At 38.7% G+C, this 15,601-nt stretch overlaps 1 protein-coding gene across 1 annotated transcript; it reads right to left on the bottom strand.

The window, feature by feature from the left end:
* Window positions 1–9: 9 nt before the first annotated feature.
* LOC108877433 (disabled homolog 1) lies at window positions 10–12,624 on the bottom strand. The gene is made up of 10 exons (XM_018667469.2): window positions 12,589–12,624; window positions 12,273–12,402; window positions 8,694–8,833; window positions 6,172–6,270; window positions 5,201–5,332; window positions 3,985–4,071; window positions 3,852–3,899; window positions 3,706–3,765; window positions 3,305–3,395; window positions 10–1,021 (listed from the first exon to the last, which is right to left on the bottom strand). The coding sequence occupies exons 2-10, from the start codon at window positions 12,355–12,357 to the stop codon at window positions 600–602; spliced, it is 1,164 nt and encodes a 387-aa protein (XP_018522985.1). The 5' UTR covers window positions 12,358–12,402; window positions 12,589–12,624; the 3' UTR covers window positions 10–599.
* Between the last annotated feature and the right edge of the window lie 2,977 nt (window positions 12,625–15,601).

The following is a 15,601-nucleotide window of genomic DNA, read 5'->3' as shown; positions in this document are numbered from 1 at the left end:
ACTGCAGGAGAACTGAAATAAGATTATTATTAACACATTTAATGAGAAACAGCAGCAGTGAAACTTTTCTGTTTTGGATGAAAACATTGTATTTTCCAGTTTAAACAGATAGTTAATGTCAGGACACCAGATACTGTAACTCTGACTGTCTGTGTTTAATTGATTTAATCTTCCATTTGTCTTGAATAACAACACAGATATTTGATTATTTACACAAGTTAAATAAGAAGTGAACGCCCAGATTCATGCAGTAAAAGGAAATTTGTTCTTGAGGAGCAGTGGTTTACTGTATATGTTGGTGGCAGTGGTTAAATAAATAATACCAGCTCCTAATACTAATTTATATAGACAGTCTTGTCTCTAAAAGTTAATCCACTCCTTCCAGCCAGTGGCCAAACACAGAAATTACAAACAAGTTAAAAACAAAATAGCAGTTAAATTCTCACTGGACTCAAGAGAGATTCACAACGCACTATAACACAAGATTACTCCAAAAGTCATCAAGCTGTGTTAATTATTATTATTATTGTCATTACAGGAGCTAAAGTTTTTGAAATGTTGTCATTTATTGTTTGAATAAAGTTGTTGTTGTGGAATCATCACAGGAGGAGATCATTGTTCAAACTAGGTGGCGCTGACTGCTGAACTCCTGTTGTCCCACTCGGGGCATGGACAGAGTTTAAAGGGGTGGGGTACCCATTGATGGTGGTGGGTGAAGTGGGTGTGTTTCCTCCCCACATGACCCCTGGCTGAGAGGTCACGACGCCGTGAGCCTCAGTGCGGCCGCCTGCAGGGGGCGCTGTGATGCCTGACGGTGCCCACGCTGCCATGCCGCCGTGGTGCATGGTTGGCCACGGCGCCACAGCTGGACGTCCCCACTGGTTTCCCAGAGGGCTGCTCTGGCCCCAGGGCATGGCGGCAGTGGGAGAGTATGGGGGAGAGGAGTATGGAGAGCCCCCTAGTGGCTGTGTGGGGAACATGGAGAGGATCTGAGAGGGGGAGAGCGTGGGCTGTGGAGACTCTGTGAGAAAAGTAGGAGATAAAGTGAAGTGAGTCTTTAAAACTCTCTGCTCTGGTTGTATATACAATATCAATGTCTGGTCACAGTCTGCAACCGGATAAAATATCATCTTGTCATGTTTATGTGCAATATATTAGTGTTGATCGTGAATAAATTAGTTACACATTCAATTAAAACAGTAGTTACTAAATGAAGTGCACTTTATAGTAAACAGGAATCTGGCTAACTTTTTAAACTATTTAAAAAAAAGAGAGAGAGAGATATAAAGTGTTAACTGTTGAGGTTTATAGTTTTTAAAACTGGACAGAGCCACGCTAGCTGTTTCCCCCTTGTCTCCAGTCTTTATACTAAGCTGATGTAATCTTTTGTCTGGGTAATCCTTGGCAGGAAAGCAAATAAGCATTATTTTCCAAAATGGTGAACTATTCCTTTAAGTTATTTATCATGAAAACTTCCAGCCTCTTACATTTTAAGATTTTTTTTTCTGTTTTACATCACCGTACATTGAATATCTTTGAGTTTTCAACTGTTGCATTTCTATTTCTTATGACATTTCAATGACTAACTGAATTGATCAATTTACAAAAACAATCAACAGGAACAGTTAATAAAATAATAAAAGTAAATAAAATAATCATTAGTTGCAATGTTGTCAAACCTCAGATGCTTAATAACAAACTGATCCACCCTTTTCTAACGTGACTTCTCTCTGTGACACTGCTTTTGCATCTCACAGACAGTAAAGCTCATGTGTAGTTATATTTAGCAGAGTCACTTAAGTTTAGGGAACAATCATTATCATGGTTAAATAACAACCAATGAACTGATACTACTGCTACTGCTGCCCCTTATTTATTCCACCACTGATAAACAATAAACACTGCACATTCCTCTGCTTACATGGCATTAAAATGTAATTTAAACCCTTTATCAACTCTCTTTGTCAGCAGCAACATGGGAATTATGGTATCGTGACCAGTAATGACATGGACTTACACAGAGTGATCATGGGAAAATACAGTGTACATTCAGGGAAAAGTGCCTTTTCTCTTGCATTTCTATATCAAAGGGCGGAGGTCAGTTTAAGAGCAGGAGCCTGAGAGCTGTTGGGAATCAGTGTACAGCATGTATATATCAAATTGCCTGAGATTTTACATTTATCACAGTATGTATTATTATGTATATTACAGTAATGTATATTAAGCATAATTTTGAGTTTTCAGTACCTATTTTGGCCAAATAATAATGTGTAATTATAATGAAACATGAGGATAAATGTTTTTATTGTATGATAAACAGCATGTTAGTGGACTAGATGTTTAGTTTATGTTATTTCATTTTCTGTAAAGACATGAATGAAGTTTTAGGCTCCACAGCACTTATACCATCTTGTTTAGATTTAACCACAGGCTCAATACCAAAGTGTGATGTGTGTTAAGACAATGCAGAGGTGTTGATTCTCTGATTGTATAAAGATGAATGAGATGCCAACAGCGTCAAAAGGACGGAAGTGGTGGCAGTTTGATCTTTGCATGAATCCTCCCTTTGATGTGATGGCAATAAGGACTGAGGCTATACTAACAATTTATTTTGAGGCTTTATATGTCATGTTTTTACGTGTCTTTACGTCACCAACCTCCAAAAAAACAAGAATGTTCAAACAGTCCATCTCTAAAATGAATCAAATTAAAACCTGAAGTAGCTGGCTTTAGATAATCGTGCTATTTAACCAATGTTTGTTTCAGAACATTTGCGATGAAAAAAGAGAAAAAAATACATTTGTCAACATAAGTCAAGAATTTAAAAAAGCCCCCAAAAGACTCATGGTTTCATTTTTGTGTGTGATGTGTTTGTTGGCTGTTCATAAACATCTGTGGAAAACACACTGCTGGGATTGTGTTTTATATGTAAAGAGAAAAACATACCTGCTGTGATTTAAAATATTAAGCAAAGTATGGAAGAAAGACCAAACAACAAAGCACAGGAGGCACAGGTACCTTCCACCCAGGCTGTGTGACACACCCTCTGGGAGGACGTTCAGACATATGTTTTTAGCTTATCTGTCATTTCTGTTTCAATAAGCTCTTATCTATCTGATGGTTTTATTGTCAGTATTTTTGTGTTGAATGTTGTAACATCATCCTGCTGCGCTATGTGCTCACGGCAATAAAGTCACCTCAGCTCAACTAGATTGCTGAGGTGCTGAGGTCAAATAAGAGGAAAACCTGCCAGACTTAGCTCAGGGCAAATACATCCCCATGTCAGGTCTTTGCTCGATTTTACCTAGCTGACTGATACATGGGCTCTGGGTGGGTGTCAGCGGCGCTTCCGACTGGACAGAGAAAACCTCCATCAGCTCATTAGTGGAGGAGACCTGCAGACACAGAAACAGAAAACATGTTAGTTTGTATTTTTAATATTTGAAAATTCAGAGAGATCAGGAATGGAGTATAATGTTCGCTGACTGGTTAAACGTTGATGGACACAAATGACAAACCATAGAGATAAAATACAAATTTAAATAACATAGAAATTCTGCGTCAACTCCTCTTGTTTGTTTCTTAGAAGGTGAGCTGCTAACTAACAGGCTTTTGACTTTTGACAGTGGTGGGTGAAGCACCCTCATTCTGTGACACACAGAAGATTAAAACATCCACATATCGAAATGTTGTGTCGTCGTTTACCTGGTTCAGTCCCGGTGAAGAGTCTGGCCGTGGACTGAAGACATCCTCTAAAGCTGGTCTCTGAAAATAACAGTGAGTATATTCAAACGATGAAGACTTAAGTAAATGAAGAGATCACAAAAGATTTTGTTTTTTTGTTGATTTACCTCAGGTGGAGGAGCTGAACTCTCATTTAGAACCAGTAAAGAGCTGATCTGGAAAACAAGAGGAAACGAAACTCAAAATGTAGCGTTGACAAGAAAAAACTAAATTCTGATAAACCCAATGATTTTCTCTGACTTGAGCAGGTGCCTCTGCAGATTCCTGTGGTGACTCTTGGTCCACACTCTGACAAACCTCCTTGATGTCAGCGAGGACTGGATCTGCCTGATGAACCCAGATAAAAACATCAAACTGTGACCCAAACACTTCCGCTGCAGGGTCAAATGTACAATGTACTGGGTTGCAAATGTGAGGAAAATGTTCATGTCTCCTCTCAGGTTTTTAACGGCAATGACTCAAAAAACTTTCACTCTAATGATAGAGAGCAATTTAACAGCAGCTGAAATTAATTCTGGAGGAGAGACAGAAGTGTAGGGAGTCGCTCAGATACAGCAAGAGCAGGTTACTGTTCATGAATTAACACTTGACCTCAGTAATTTATTAACTACAGTATGAGTGCTTCAGGATGTATGACTAAAATTCTTGCAGGTTTTAACACAGTGAATGGATTTGCGATTAAGTTGCTTGGCTATTTTTTAAATCTCAGGCTTGTGTCTGCATGTGTGCTCCTATGTAATGTTCTTAATGAATGTGTTTTATTGTGAAACTTTTGTTATTGTGAAACTGTTTTTATGCAGCAATGCCCTTCGTCTGAAATTTCTCCAATGAAATTAACCTTAACAGACCGTAATCTGCAAAACATTTAACAAATCTGCTTTTGCAATACAACTACAACTGCTTTTAATTAAAGGATGCACTTAGTTGAGGTTGAAGAAAGCTTGTTATTTCAGCTGAGTGTTAAAAAAGTCTTGGGCCCATTCCTAATGTTCCCCCCAAGACCTAAACCCTGAACCCTCACTGAGTTAAATGACGTCACCTGGAAAGCAACTGAGTGCCAGAAGGCTCGAAAAAGTATCAACAAGAATGGGACGTTATCTTGACGACGCCAAAACATGCTTCGTACTATTGTGTATTTGGGACTTTTACTTATGTTTTTTTCTTTCTGCATGGCCAAGGCTTTTCAAGGACCGATTACAACGTCTTCCAGGCTCTTGCCTCTTATTTTTCTTGTAAAATTAGGTTTGGTTGTTCCTTCCATGCTTGTTTACTATCCATCTATATATATATATATATATATATATATATATATATATATATATATATATATAAATTATGTTTCTTTTATATCTTTTCAGGTACATATTTCCCGGTAATCATGTTTACTCAAGCTTTTCTCATTTTTCACGTAAAGTTATAAAATGTCCGTTCCCCTTTGAGTCCTGTGCGTTGTTACCAGGTTCGCCGTCTTGATGTAGAAGAGGCTGTAAGTGTCTTCGTGTTGGTAGATGTAGGCCAGAGCTCTGGGGTCTGACTCGTCTTTTGTCAAAGAGCTGATCCTGCTCCTCTCGTGGTCATGAAGCACAGCCTGAAGAGCAGATAATAAAGAGGGTTTGAAGCTTTTAGTTGTGTTTACAACATATCAAACCACTGCACCACCACTCAGCAATAATGGAGGGAAGAGAAAACTACCATTACTGCAAGAAAAAAGGGGAAATTAGATGTTATGGCCATAAATGCTTATATCAAATACTTTCTGTTTGTTGAGTTTGGCAGTTTGACTTTTAGTTTTTCTGTAACTTGGTTCTTTACCTGATTATTGTCTCTTGGCCTTAAAACAACATTTGAATCCTGTAAGAGTATGTTTGTAGGAGCAGAAAATCAATTTGTTGAAATTTAGCTTGTTAAGTGAGGCATGAATATACAGAACAGTTCAGTGGAGGCAAGAATTTACGATGCTAGTGATCTTTACAACAAACACCTGAACCAGAAATCAAACCAAAATAGGGGCAGATGTGGAACCAAAACTTAAATCATCTCCAAACACCAACTTCCACATAAAGCACAGTATTAATTTCACATGGGAAACACTGCTTCCTCATTTCTCTTCCTTTAACAGGAAACTCAAAAGCAAGTTAAGTAAAATGTTAGCTAGTAAAATGTTCAGCTTTTTCTCCAGAAGGAGCCATGGTGATTGTCTGGTTTTGGTAAATAAAACTAAATAAGAATGCAAATGCTCTGTGGATTTAATGTCATATTCCTGGGAAAGCCTTTACTCACTGGGAAACCATTATGGTTGTTGTGGCTGCATGGAATAAATTAACCAGATTAACCATCAACCTGAGGGAGGCGCTACAACTATAGGACATCACACTGGGGAAAAAGTGAAGACAGACAGTTGGGAGAGTTTAAGTGGATGTGACGCACCCCAGTCCTCTCATCCAGGATTTTCAGGCCAGCGGAGGAAACCTTCAGCCAAACTCTCTGCTTGTGTTTCCCCTGCCTCCTTGCTGCTGCCTCAAATCCCTAAAACAGACACACACACACATGCACACAGAGCAAGTGACAGAAAGTGTCAAGGCAAAGATGAACAGAAAATACAGATTACAATGAGCTACAGTAAGATTTCTCATCTGAATTTAATTAAAAAAACAGTGGGGTAAATTACTGTTAATGTTAATTAAGGTTTACACTGATGATAATTGTGTAGATTTTATGTGTAAAACAAAACAAACAAAAACAACTGCAAGAGTGTTGGGGATGTATTAAACCGTGTCGTTGTCTGTTCTAACCATAAGCTGCAATACTTAGCATGTCTGGCTAACTAGCTTACAGTTTACAGACGGAAACAGTTAGTCTACTTCTGAAGCCAAGATTTAGCACATCGTTTGTAGAGTTACATGTTACATTAAAGCACATCCACTGTGGTATTTATTTATTTACATATTTACATAAGGTTAGCAGTTGTGACCTGTTCTGTAGAGAGTGTAAGTGAAACCAGAATTTCCAGGTTTTGTTCCAAATCCCGCTGACATTTATAACTACGTTGACAACCAAAAATACAGTCTTGAAACATTCCTGCTCACTTTAGTATGTGTTCACGTAAGGACAGAAGTCTTCTGAGGAATGATCTGTTGTGATCTGCTGAATGTTTGTTTAAGGACACTAATTTTGTTTAAGGACGCTAATTTTAGCATCCTTAAACAAACGTTAATTCCCATAAGCCTTAAACATTCACAGGCTAAATGTCACATCCAGGAATCCATGAGGGAGTCAAGGGGTTTTGGTTAGCTGACACAAGTCTGTAATAACAGCAGGACTGAACACTGGAGAAGTTCAACTGAGTTTAATGTATATGGACAAGACCAAGTTACGATGACTTAAGTACCGGCATCGCCATGTTTGTAGCTTTTTTCTGTTGTCGTAAATGTTATTAAACGGAGGTTTCAGTTTCTTGAGGCAACTTATCGGGAACACACATAATTTTTTCAGGAAGACCAATGAAAGAAATGCTGAAATAGAGGTCACACACACCAGTGGGCTCACCACCAGTTCCCTGAGAAGTGTTCAGTCCCTATGGACCATGACTATTTTTAATAGGCAGTTTAAGGCAGTTGCATACTATTAAATATGAACTGCAACTGATTCATGCAAAGTCCTGAGAGAGAAGAGCGTCTGAAGTCGCTGACGTGTCAGGAGTCAGTGAGATGTCAGATATATCAGAAACTCAGAAACTCTATCTCCTCTGCAGGAAATTTCCCACAAATCCTTTTCTGTCTGAGAAAACCAGTTCATTCACACGTAGCTCCTAATCCAGGGGAAAGTACCCATGATTGAGGTCAAATTTGGTCTTCGTTAACAAGTGCTATTTGTTACTACCTCCCACACCTGAAAAATAGCTGAAACCTACGAACGCTGGTAAAGCACATATGTGTAAAGATTGTTTCCCTCAGCTTTCAGGAAGGAGCATCAGTAAATACACTGGACGACGCAATGAATGGCTGGAAAACGACCCTGCACACCCCACAAGAACACCAAATGTGCTCTTATACCAAAACATACACAATGACCACGGAGCTATTGGTGCTTGAAAAGACCAAAAAAGGAGGGAAAAAACACAGTTTGGATGAGATCCTGGATGTAGAAGTGTGTACGAGGGAGGAAACTGGAGATGAGGGAAACTCAGACATCAGGTAAAGCTGTTTATTTATCCTTGGATGACACACAAGCAACACAAACATCATGTTTGAGGAAAGTCAGAGAAGTGATACTCTCTCTCTCTCTGAATTCTTTTATCATCTGAGAGCCATAAATGTCTGTCTACAAAATTTCACAGCAATCCCTCTAATAGTCATTGAGATATTTCAGTCTGGTTTAAAGACATGAGTCGATAGACTATGGAGTCCCTCTGGTGACAAAAAATATTGCTTGGCCACGAGCTAATAACGTGCAGGAACAAGAGGCTGTTGTAGAAGAGGTAAACATGTTAAATCAACAAGCTTGGTGGAGGTGACATTAACATCATGCGATTGTGGCATAGTTGGTTTATAACCTAACATTAGCTTTTTACTTCTGGAGATTGTAGAAAATATGTCATCCCTGCGCTACTCTATAGGATCTCATTCCCATGTGTTATTAACTCATGGCCACGCAATATTTTTTTTCCTTCATCATTAGAGGGGCTTTGTAGAAAACAGAACCTTGGTGCAATGGTTTGAATTAAATACTGGCCTCTGAAAACAAATCACTCCAGGTCATAACAACCACTGACGACAGATTTTAATCTCACTCGTCGTATGATACCAGAAGTCTGGTGTTTATTTTAAATTTTCTCTCTGATAAAACAACTGCATACGTAGAGGACAAGAAGATCATATCACACATAATCAACCATTTTTAATCAAGAGGAGACAGAGGTACGTTTATTTTGGCAGTGGAGGACTGGCTACCTTTAGTTTCATCATGGAGTCCCAACACATCTTGTCCCCCTGGGCGTCGGGCACCGGGTCCACGCCGATGAGCTTGGCTTTGTACCGAACGCCATCTCCGTGAAAACGGGTGGTGGTGTCGCTGGGTGTCCTGGTGGCTCCTGGGAAACATATGGAGAGGAGATAAAGGGTCAGACTATGAGAATAAATATCTGTGAGAGCAAGGAAATATGTGTCTGTGTATATTTGTGTTAATTAACAGTTTTAATACTGTTTGTGTGTCATACTTTAATCATAGTTCATGTGTATTTGTGTTTTTAATATGTTTGCACTCATGTTTAGATTTACATATTTGTGTGTGTGTTTGTATATTGATGAGCAGTACAAATATGTGAGTCTTTATATGTTCTGAATGTTCTGTGTGCGTAAGCAAATCGCTGAGCGAGTGTTTGACTGATCCTTGGTCAATGTTTCACTTCATTTCCTGGAATGAAAACAGGTAATTTAGTGACGATGGAAACGTAAGTATGTGTTGATGTAACAAAGGTCGGCTCTTAAACAGTTTCATGTGTGTTGTGTAACAGTTTACTGGCTTTTAGTCATGGTTTAGTTTAATGTTAAACTCAAATACGTAGGTTACACGCCTGCGTTGAACAGTCCAGTACAAAATAATGGTCAGTCAAAGTCAGACCTGTAAGTTGGTGATTGGAACAAGCCAAATACACAGCAAAAATAACAAAAAAATTGTTCCTTTTTCTAATGAGCCCGTAAAACCCCAGCGTTATAATTTCACTTAGGCATGAACCAATGTGCCTGTTTGTCGCTGGTCTGGTAGATGTGGTGTTTCTGATGTGGGTGGGTTATAAATTCAACCTCAGCTACCTCCAGAGACAGATAACTGAACAACAAATCTCTTTCCTGTTATTTGGAGAAGCTCTGGAGACGACTGAGTTGGCAAAATAAACTGCAGTAAAAGCCTGGAGGATACATGATACAGTTCAAACAGTGGACGCATTCCTGTGTTGGTACATCACTGCATTGTTTTATGTTTTACTCCTTAATTCACCTTCAATTCTGTTCTTTCAGCCTTTTAAAAAACTTGGAACATTACAAAATTTCATATCTTATTAGAAAAAGTGCCACATTTAAAGTCCACATTGGCTTTTTGTGAAGAGGAATGAAAAGACCTGCACCACAAAGAATATTGTGCAACTCTACTATGTCTGCTTTTTAAAGAACTGTTAAGAGTTGTTTTTTAACCCTTCTATAGTTCAGGTTTCCAGTTTATAAATAGTTTATTTTTATTATTTCTTGGGTTAAATATGAAATTCCTGCCTCCATCTTGGTCACCAGTTGACAGTCTTTGACGTTATCGTTCAATCTCAGACAAAATCTGACATGTTGTGTTTTATAAATAGCACAATGTTGTAGTGTGGAGCTGGCAGTGAGTAAACACAGTCTGTGTTTGTCCTCGCCGTCAATCACTTTTCTTTCCGTTAATCGTCTTTCCTCTGAACTCTTTTTTATCTGGAGCATCAGAAACTTTTCCTGGATGCTTCCTAGGGTTTTCCTCCACACTCCGAGCTGCTGTAGCCCACTCTGTCTCAATCACTAAACTTCCCTTTTCAGCTCTGGCAACCCCGTCACTGCTGTGGCATCACCACCTGTGTCACCACAGACACCAAATTTAAACTGCGGTATACTGTAAAATATAGAGGGATTTACCTGAAGCTGAAAGGCTTAATCAGCAGTGTGAACTTGTTTGGACTGGGCCTTAAAAAGTCCCACACTCAGGCTTTAAATGTTACTGTTAATGTTTAATAAATTAAACACATACCGTCTTGTGCCATAGACCACAATTTTTGTAATTGTAAGAAAACAATAACTAATTTTAATTTTGTGACTTGGTAGATATGTTCATTAAAATGCCTCATTTTGTCAATAACGTCATCCAGGCAACTGTTGGTCACACCTCACTCCACACTTGAGCAGCTCATACCTCAGAAGTTTTAACTCACAAACTTTAAAACTCGCTCCCACTGAACTTCTTCCTCTTAAGTAATTTGTGATATCAAGTGTCGAGAGGTATACGCTATAAATCAACATGTAACTCTAAACTCAAAAACCAGCCAAAGTACGATGAGTGCTCAGAATCTGATTCCGGGATACTTTATGACCTTTTACAATTGTTGCTTGAGTATTTTATCATCAAACTTTGACTACTGCAGGTGTTCTGCTGTTTTTATAGACACAGGACTGGAGTATAATCTCACCCAAAGTGATCATATTTTAATAAAACCATAATTTCTCATGATGGCTAATGATTAACAAATCTGAGAAGTGTGTAAAAAAAAGATTATGCAAGGTTTACATTTTCAAAGCTTCTCTGACAGTCCATCATGCTGTTCACTAAACAGCTGTTTTTGCAAATGTAAATACAAGAGGAGATGGGGTTTTTGGAGAAATGTGAGCTCTAATTTACACAAGATAAACTGACATTTATTCTGCTTCACATGTTGGAAATGTGTTAAAGGATTTCCAGTAAGAGGCTACTGTATAACAAGTGGCATCAACAATGTGCTTCTCGAACAGCTGGAACAGCTGGACGCCGTCCAGCAAAGATCAAGTAACATGGAGGAACAAAACAAACAGTCTTACCTGAAAACGTTCCCGTTTCCCATCAGATACTAACAAACTCGCTGTCCCAGAGTGGACAAGGGGACAAACTGTTTAGAAACACTCTCTGTTACACAGTGTACAGGATATCTAATATCCATTTGAAATGACATGTCATATATTCAGAGTTCACATTTACAGAGTGAATCCACTGTCATAAAGCTAAGGGGACTCATAAGAGACACATTCATAAAGGAAGGGTCAAAATGAAAACAGCAGAGACAAAGATATCCTGACTTTTACCGTGTAATTTAGAGCGAGTTGTAGAGGTGGTACGACTGCGTACAAAGTCAGTGGAAAAAGAAGAAGTAAAATGTGAATTCACCCAGGGTGATATGAACTGATGCAGCTGATTTTTTTTTAATTCAGCACATATCCCAAGATGAGACATGACAGGAGAGAGACTGAAGGAAAATAATGGAGGCTAAAAAACGTAAACTGCAAAAACTGATAAGCGGTAAAATTCACACAAACGATACAAGATATAAAATTCACTTTGCTTTCTGCCTCAATACATCTTTAGTCTCTCAGTCATTACAGAATAATCACAGAAAAATAAAATTCTGGTGGGATTTGAAATCTCAGATACTTTAGTTATGTAATTGTCTCTTTTTAAAGTTTTACTTAAAAATAAGGTGATGTGAGTAAAGAATAAAATTAACAATTTTGTTGGGAAACAGCTGATTTCTGATCAGACAAAACTGTCTTTTGGTATTTTCCTGCAATTATGTCATCAGTAGAAATGAAAGGATTGAAGCTTATCCAACTGCATCCAAAGAAAAGGGAAGAAACTGTATATTCAGCAGGTTTTGAAAGGTTTTTCTCAGGTCACAGGTCAAAGTCTTTGTCAGGAAAGGCACATCTCTGAACTTTTTTTTCTCTGAGAATGAATCCTGACAGTCTACAGCAGCTAAATGCTTGTACCTCTTGTGCTGGAGGGGATCCAGGTCCTGACAGCAGCTTGGCCCGGGGCAGGACAACTTCCAGTCGTCTGCTCCATCTCCATCATGACGACGTCTGTTTGGAAATTCAAAGCTGGGGGGCCTTGGGATCCCTGTGAAAACAATGCGACTGTCACAGCAGTTGGCTGCAAAAGAGCAGGCTGAATCCAGTCCAGCTTGTCAGAAAGAAAAGTCAGAGAGGTTGATGCAGAGAAAATCAAAGAATGAATCAAAGACAGAAAAGATTTAAGGACGCTGTGAGATGAATTTGTAAAGGAGAAAATGTTTGACCACCTCACCTGCTGGGAGTGTGTCTCTGCTCTGACCCCGCCGCTTGGTTCGACTCACGGACGAAATTTCTCAGAGTCAAAGGTCAGGCTGCAGACTCACTGGTGATATATTAACATCCGCTGGGAGGCTCAAATACATGGGAACTCTTGTAGAGGACTAGACAGGAACTAATTGGAAATATAGTCACTACATGTTGCTTTCCCTCTTGGGGGATGAGTGTGAGGTCATGTGTTTCCCTTAAGGAAAGACTTTGGTTGGTATTCTCTTAAAATAACAGCTGAAGTAAGCGTCTCTCTCACTGCCAAAAAATATAGAGCGCGCTGAAAACTTCTGCAGGAAGGATGGTTGAGACAAACCAGAAATTCTAAAAAAGCGGTTTAAAAAACAAAACAACTGTTAAAGCTTTAACTTGAGAGGATTTTGATGCACGAACATTCATAAACTCATCAGAGAGAGAGAACATCTTGCTCCAGAAATCCTTAAACTCTTGATGATGATGTTATGTAACGCCACATGTATACCACTTTTAGCACAACCGCTGCTTTTTTGCTTTAGGACAAAATGTATATCTCACACACATCCTGTCGTATTTTGCACTTCATTATTCATGTATCATTTATTATTAAAGGGAAACTCCAGTGGTTTAGTGTCACATTTCCTTTAAGCTGGGGCACTCACAAGAGACAGATTAAAATGTGACTAATACTCTGCAGCTTAATGTGGAAATACTAATGATAACAATACTAACGTGCTGATGTTTAGTGGATATCATGCTAACATTTGCTAATTAGCAGTAAAATGAAGCTGACGGGAATGTCTAAAGGGAAAAGTTACCAAAATAAACTGAATTCATCTTCTGTGAACCATGAATGTCTAAACAAAATTTTATGTAAATCCATCTGGTCAACTGTCTTCTAGAAATTACGCTTATATACAACTAATTTCCAACTGCAAAGTTGTGACCATGTTATGTTTTCTATTTGACATAATAAGGAAAAATTGTTAATTTACGTATTTGGGTGTTGATTTCATATCAGTAAACAGTAAAATGTTTACACACAACATATTTGTTTTCCACCAAAATATCTGGTCATGCAGTACAAGGCCCACCTGTAGTGACTGCAGCATCATCACATGCTTTTTATGGTCACTCTGAGCTCCTGGTTAAAGTTAAAGAAAGACTGTACCAAAAAAGTTCACAGTGACATTACATTTTCATGTTCATCTACATTTATATTTGAAGTGCTTTTGTTTCTCTAAACCAAACTGCAAACCCTGGTCTCTGGTGTGACAGCTGGGGGCTTTGATTGTCATCCACCTCAACCACCTTAACTGAGAAGACAATATAGTAATATATAAATGTAACGTAAATCGTGAAAAGCAAAAGTCAGGGGATCACCACAGTAAGTAAGGACTCATCCTCTGGGGAGCACGAAATAATTCTGCTAAATTTCATGGCAATCCATCAAATAGTTGTTGAGATATTTCAGTGTGGACCAAAGTGGTGAACTCACTGCCATCCACAGAGGCCCGTCAAAACTGAAGCAGCAGCTTCACTGTACACTCAAATAAAATGACGTACAGTAACTGTAGTGCACTGTATAGTAAATAGAGAGTGATTCTGGACACAGCCCATGTCTCGAGCCGAAGCCAAGATAATCCCGGACAATCACTGTGACTTCATCAGGGCTATTTTCTCAGACTTGACAAATCTCCCCCCGAGTCACAGAGGACATTATGCAACTGTGTTCACAAGCCCAGTATTACTCCTCGTGATGACTAAACTGAACATCATGTGCAAAAATCTGAGGAGCACCCCTGACTGTTAACATATGACAGCGCGTATATCATTTTAATGAGTAACTTCAGTGAGTCAGTAGAAAAATAAACTGCTCACATTAAAAGGCAATAGTTTTTTAATAACTTTGTTTTGAGTGTATTTGTAAGAGCAAAGTTATCAGATATTTTCCAACAAAACAAACCACAGCTCATGTCCTATTACTCAGGTATTCATAACCTCGGTTGTTTCAGCCTTTGAGTCCACTGATGAAAGTTGAAAGTCCTGCCATCCAGTTTATACTCGTCCATATCTCTGGTGTCTGATTCTGAGGCTCTCCCCTGAGAATAAAATATATATAATACACTGGATCAAGTGGAATATTGATGGCTCATCATGTTTTCACCTCCTCTTTTATGTACTGGGCAATGATCCACGAAGATTTTAAATGTTGAATTTTTAATAAAAAAGTCGCCTGGGGTGGAAAGAAACTGGTAAATTGACTCGAGTACAATTGTGACGTACTTGTAAAGTATTTACATTTTGTTAGACTTTATACTTTCTATGTCCACCATTTCAGAGGGAGACATTGTACATTTAACTGAAAGATATGATCACTTCCTGCTCTGCAGATTAATGTTTTAAATAGACCACTACACAAGGTCAGGACCAGATCAACCCACTGGAAGGACCTGGGGCAGAATGTGGACTCTTTTTAACCCCCACATTCCTCCCCTCACTGTGCATTGACTGTTTGTCGTCTTTCCACTGGCCACAGAGCACACTACGTATTGCAGCATATTACATTTTGACCAGAAACCCACCAGTAGGCCTCATAATTTGCTGAAATAATACCTCACCTGCACTTTTGCTGTGTCTCAGTTAGTTTTAATGTAATTTAATTAAACATAAATGTATTTAGGTATATGCACATTATCAGTGTAATATCCACTGAAATAAAAAAAAAAGACAAAAAACTAGGTGTCGGCACAGGGCAACTCTACGTGACAGATCTACGTGTCAAATTATTAACTTCAGGACCTAGAGTAGTCATGGTTACAATAATAAAGGTTATAGAACCAGTGTCAATCCACAACGTAAACTTGCTGCCATATAACAACATCACCTGACTTCCTAACTAATAAAACGTATCTATGAGCTGTAATAAGTTGCTTGCACAAACAACCTATAAAAGGACAGTCTTCCAAAATTAATGAAGCCTTAAATGCAGAGTTAGAGAATAA

This window comes from Lates calcarifer, linkage group LG17 (genome assembly GCF_001640805.2).
Source record: "Lates calcarifer isolate ASB-BC8 linkage group LG17, TLL_Latcal_v3, whole genome shotgun sequence".
In the NCBI taxonomy this organism is placed as follows: domain Eukaryota; kingdom Metazoa; phylum Chordata; class Actinopteri; family Centropomidae; genus Lates; species Lates calcarifer.
The sequence above is the reverse complement of the archived record's forward strand: the minus strand, read 5'-3'. Positions and strand labels throughout refer to the sequence as shown.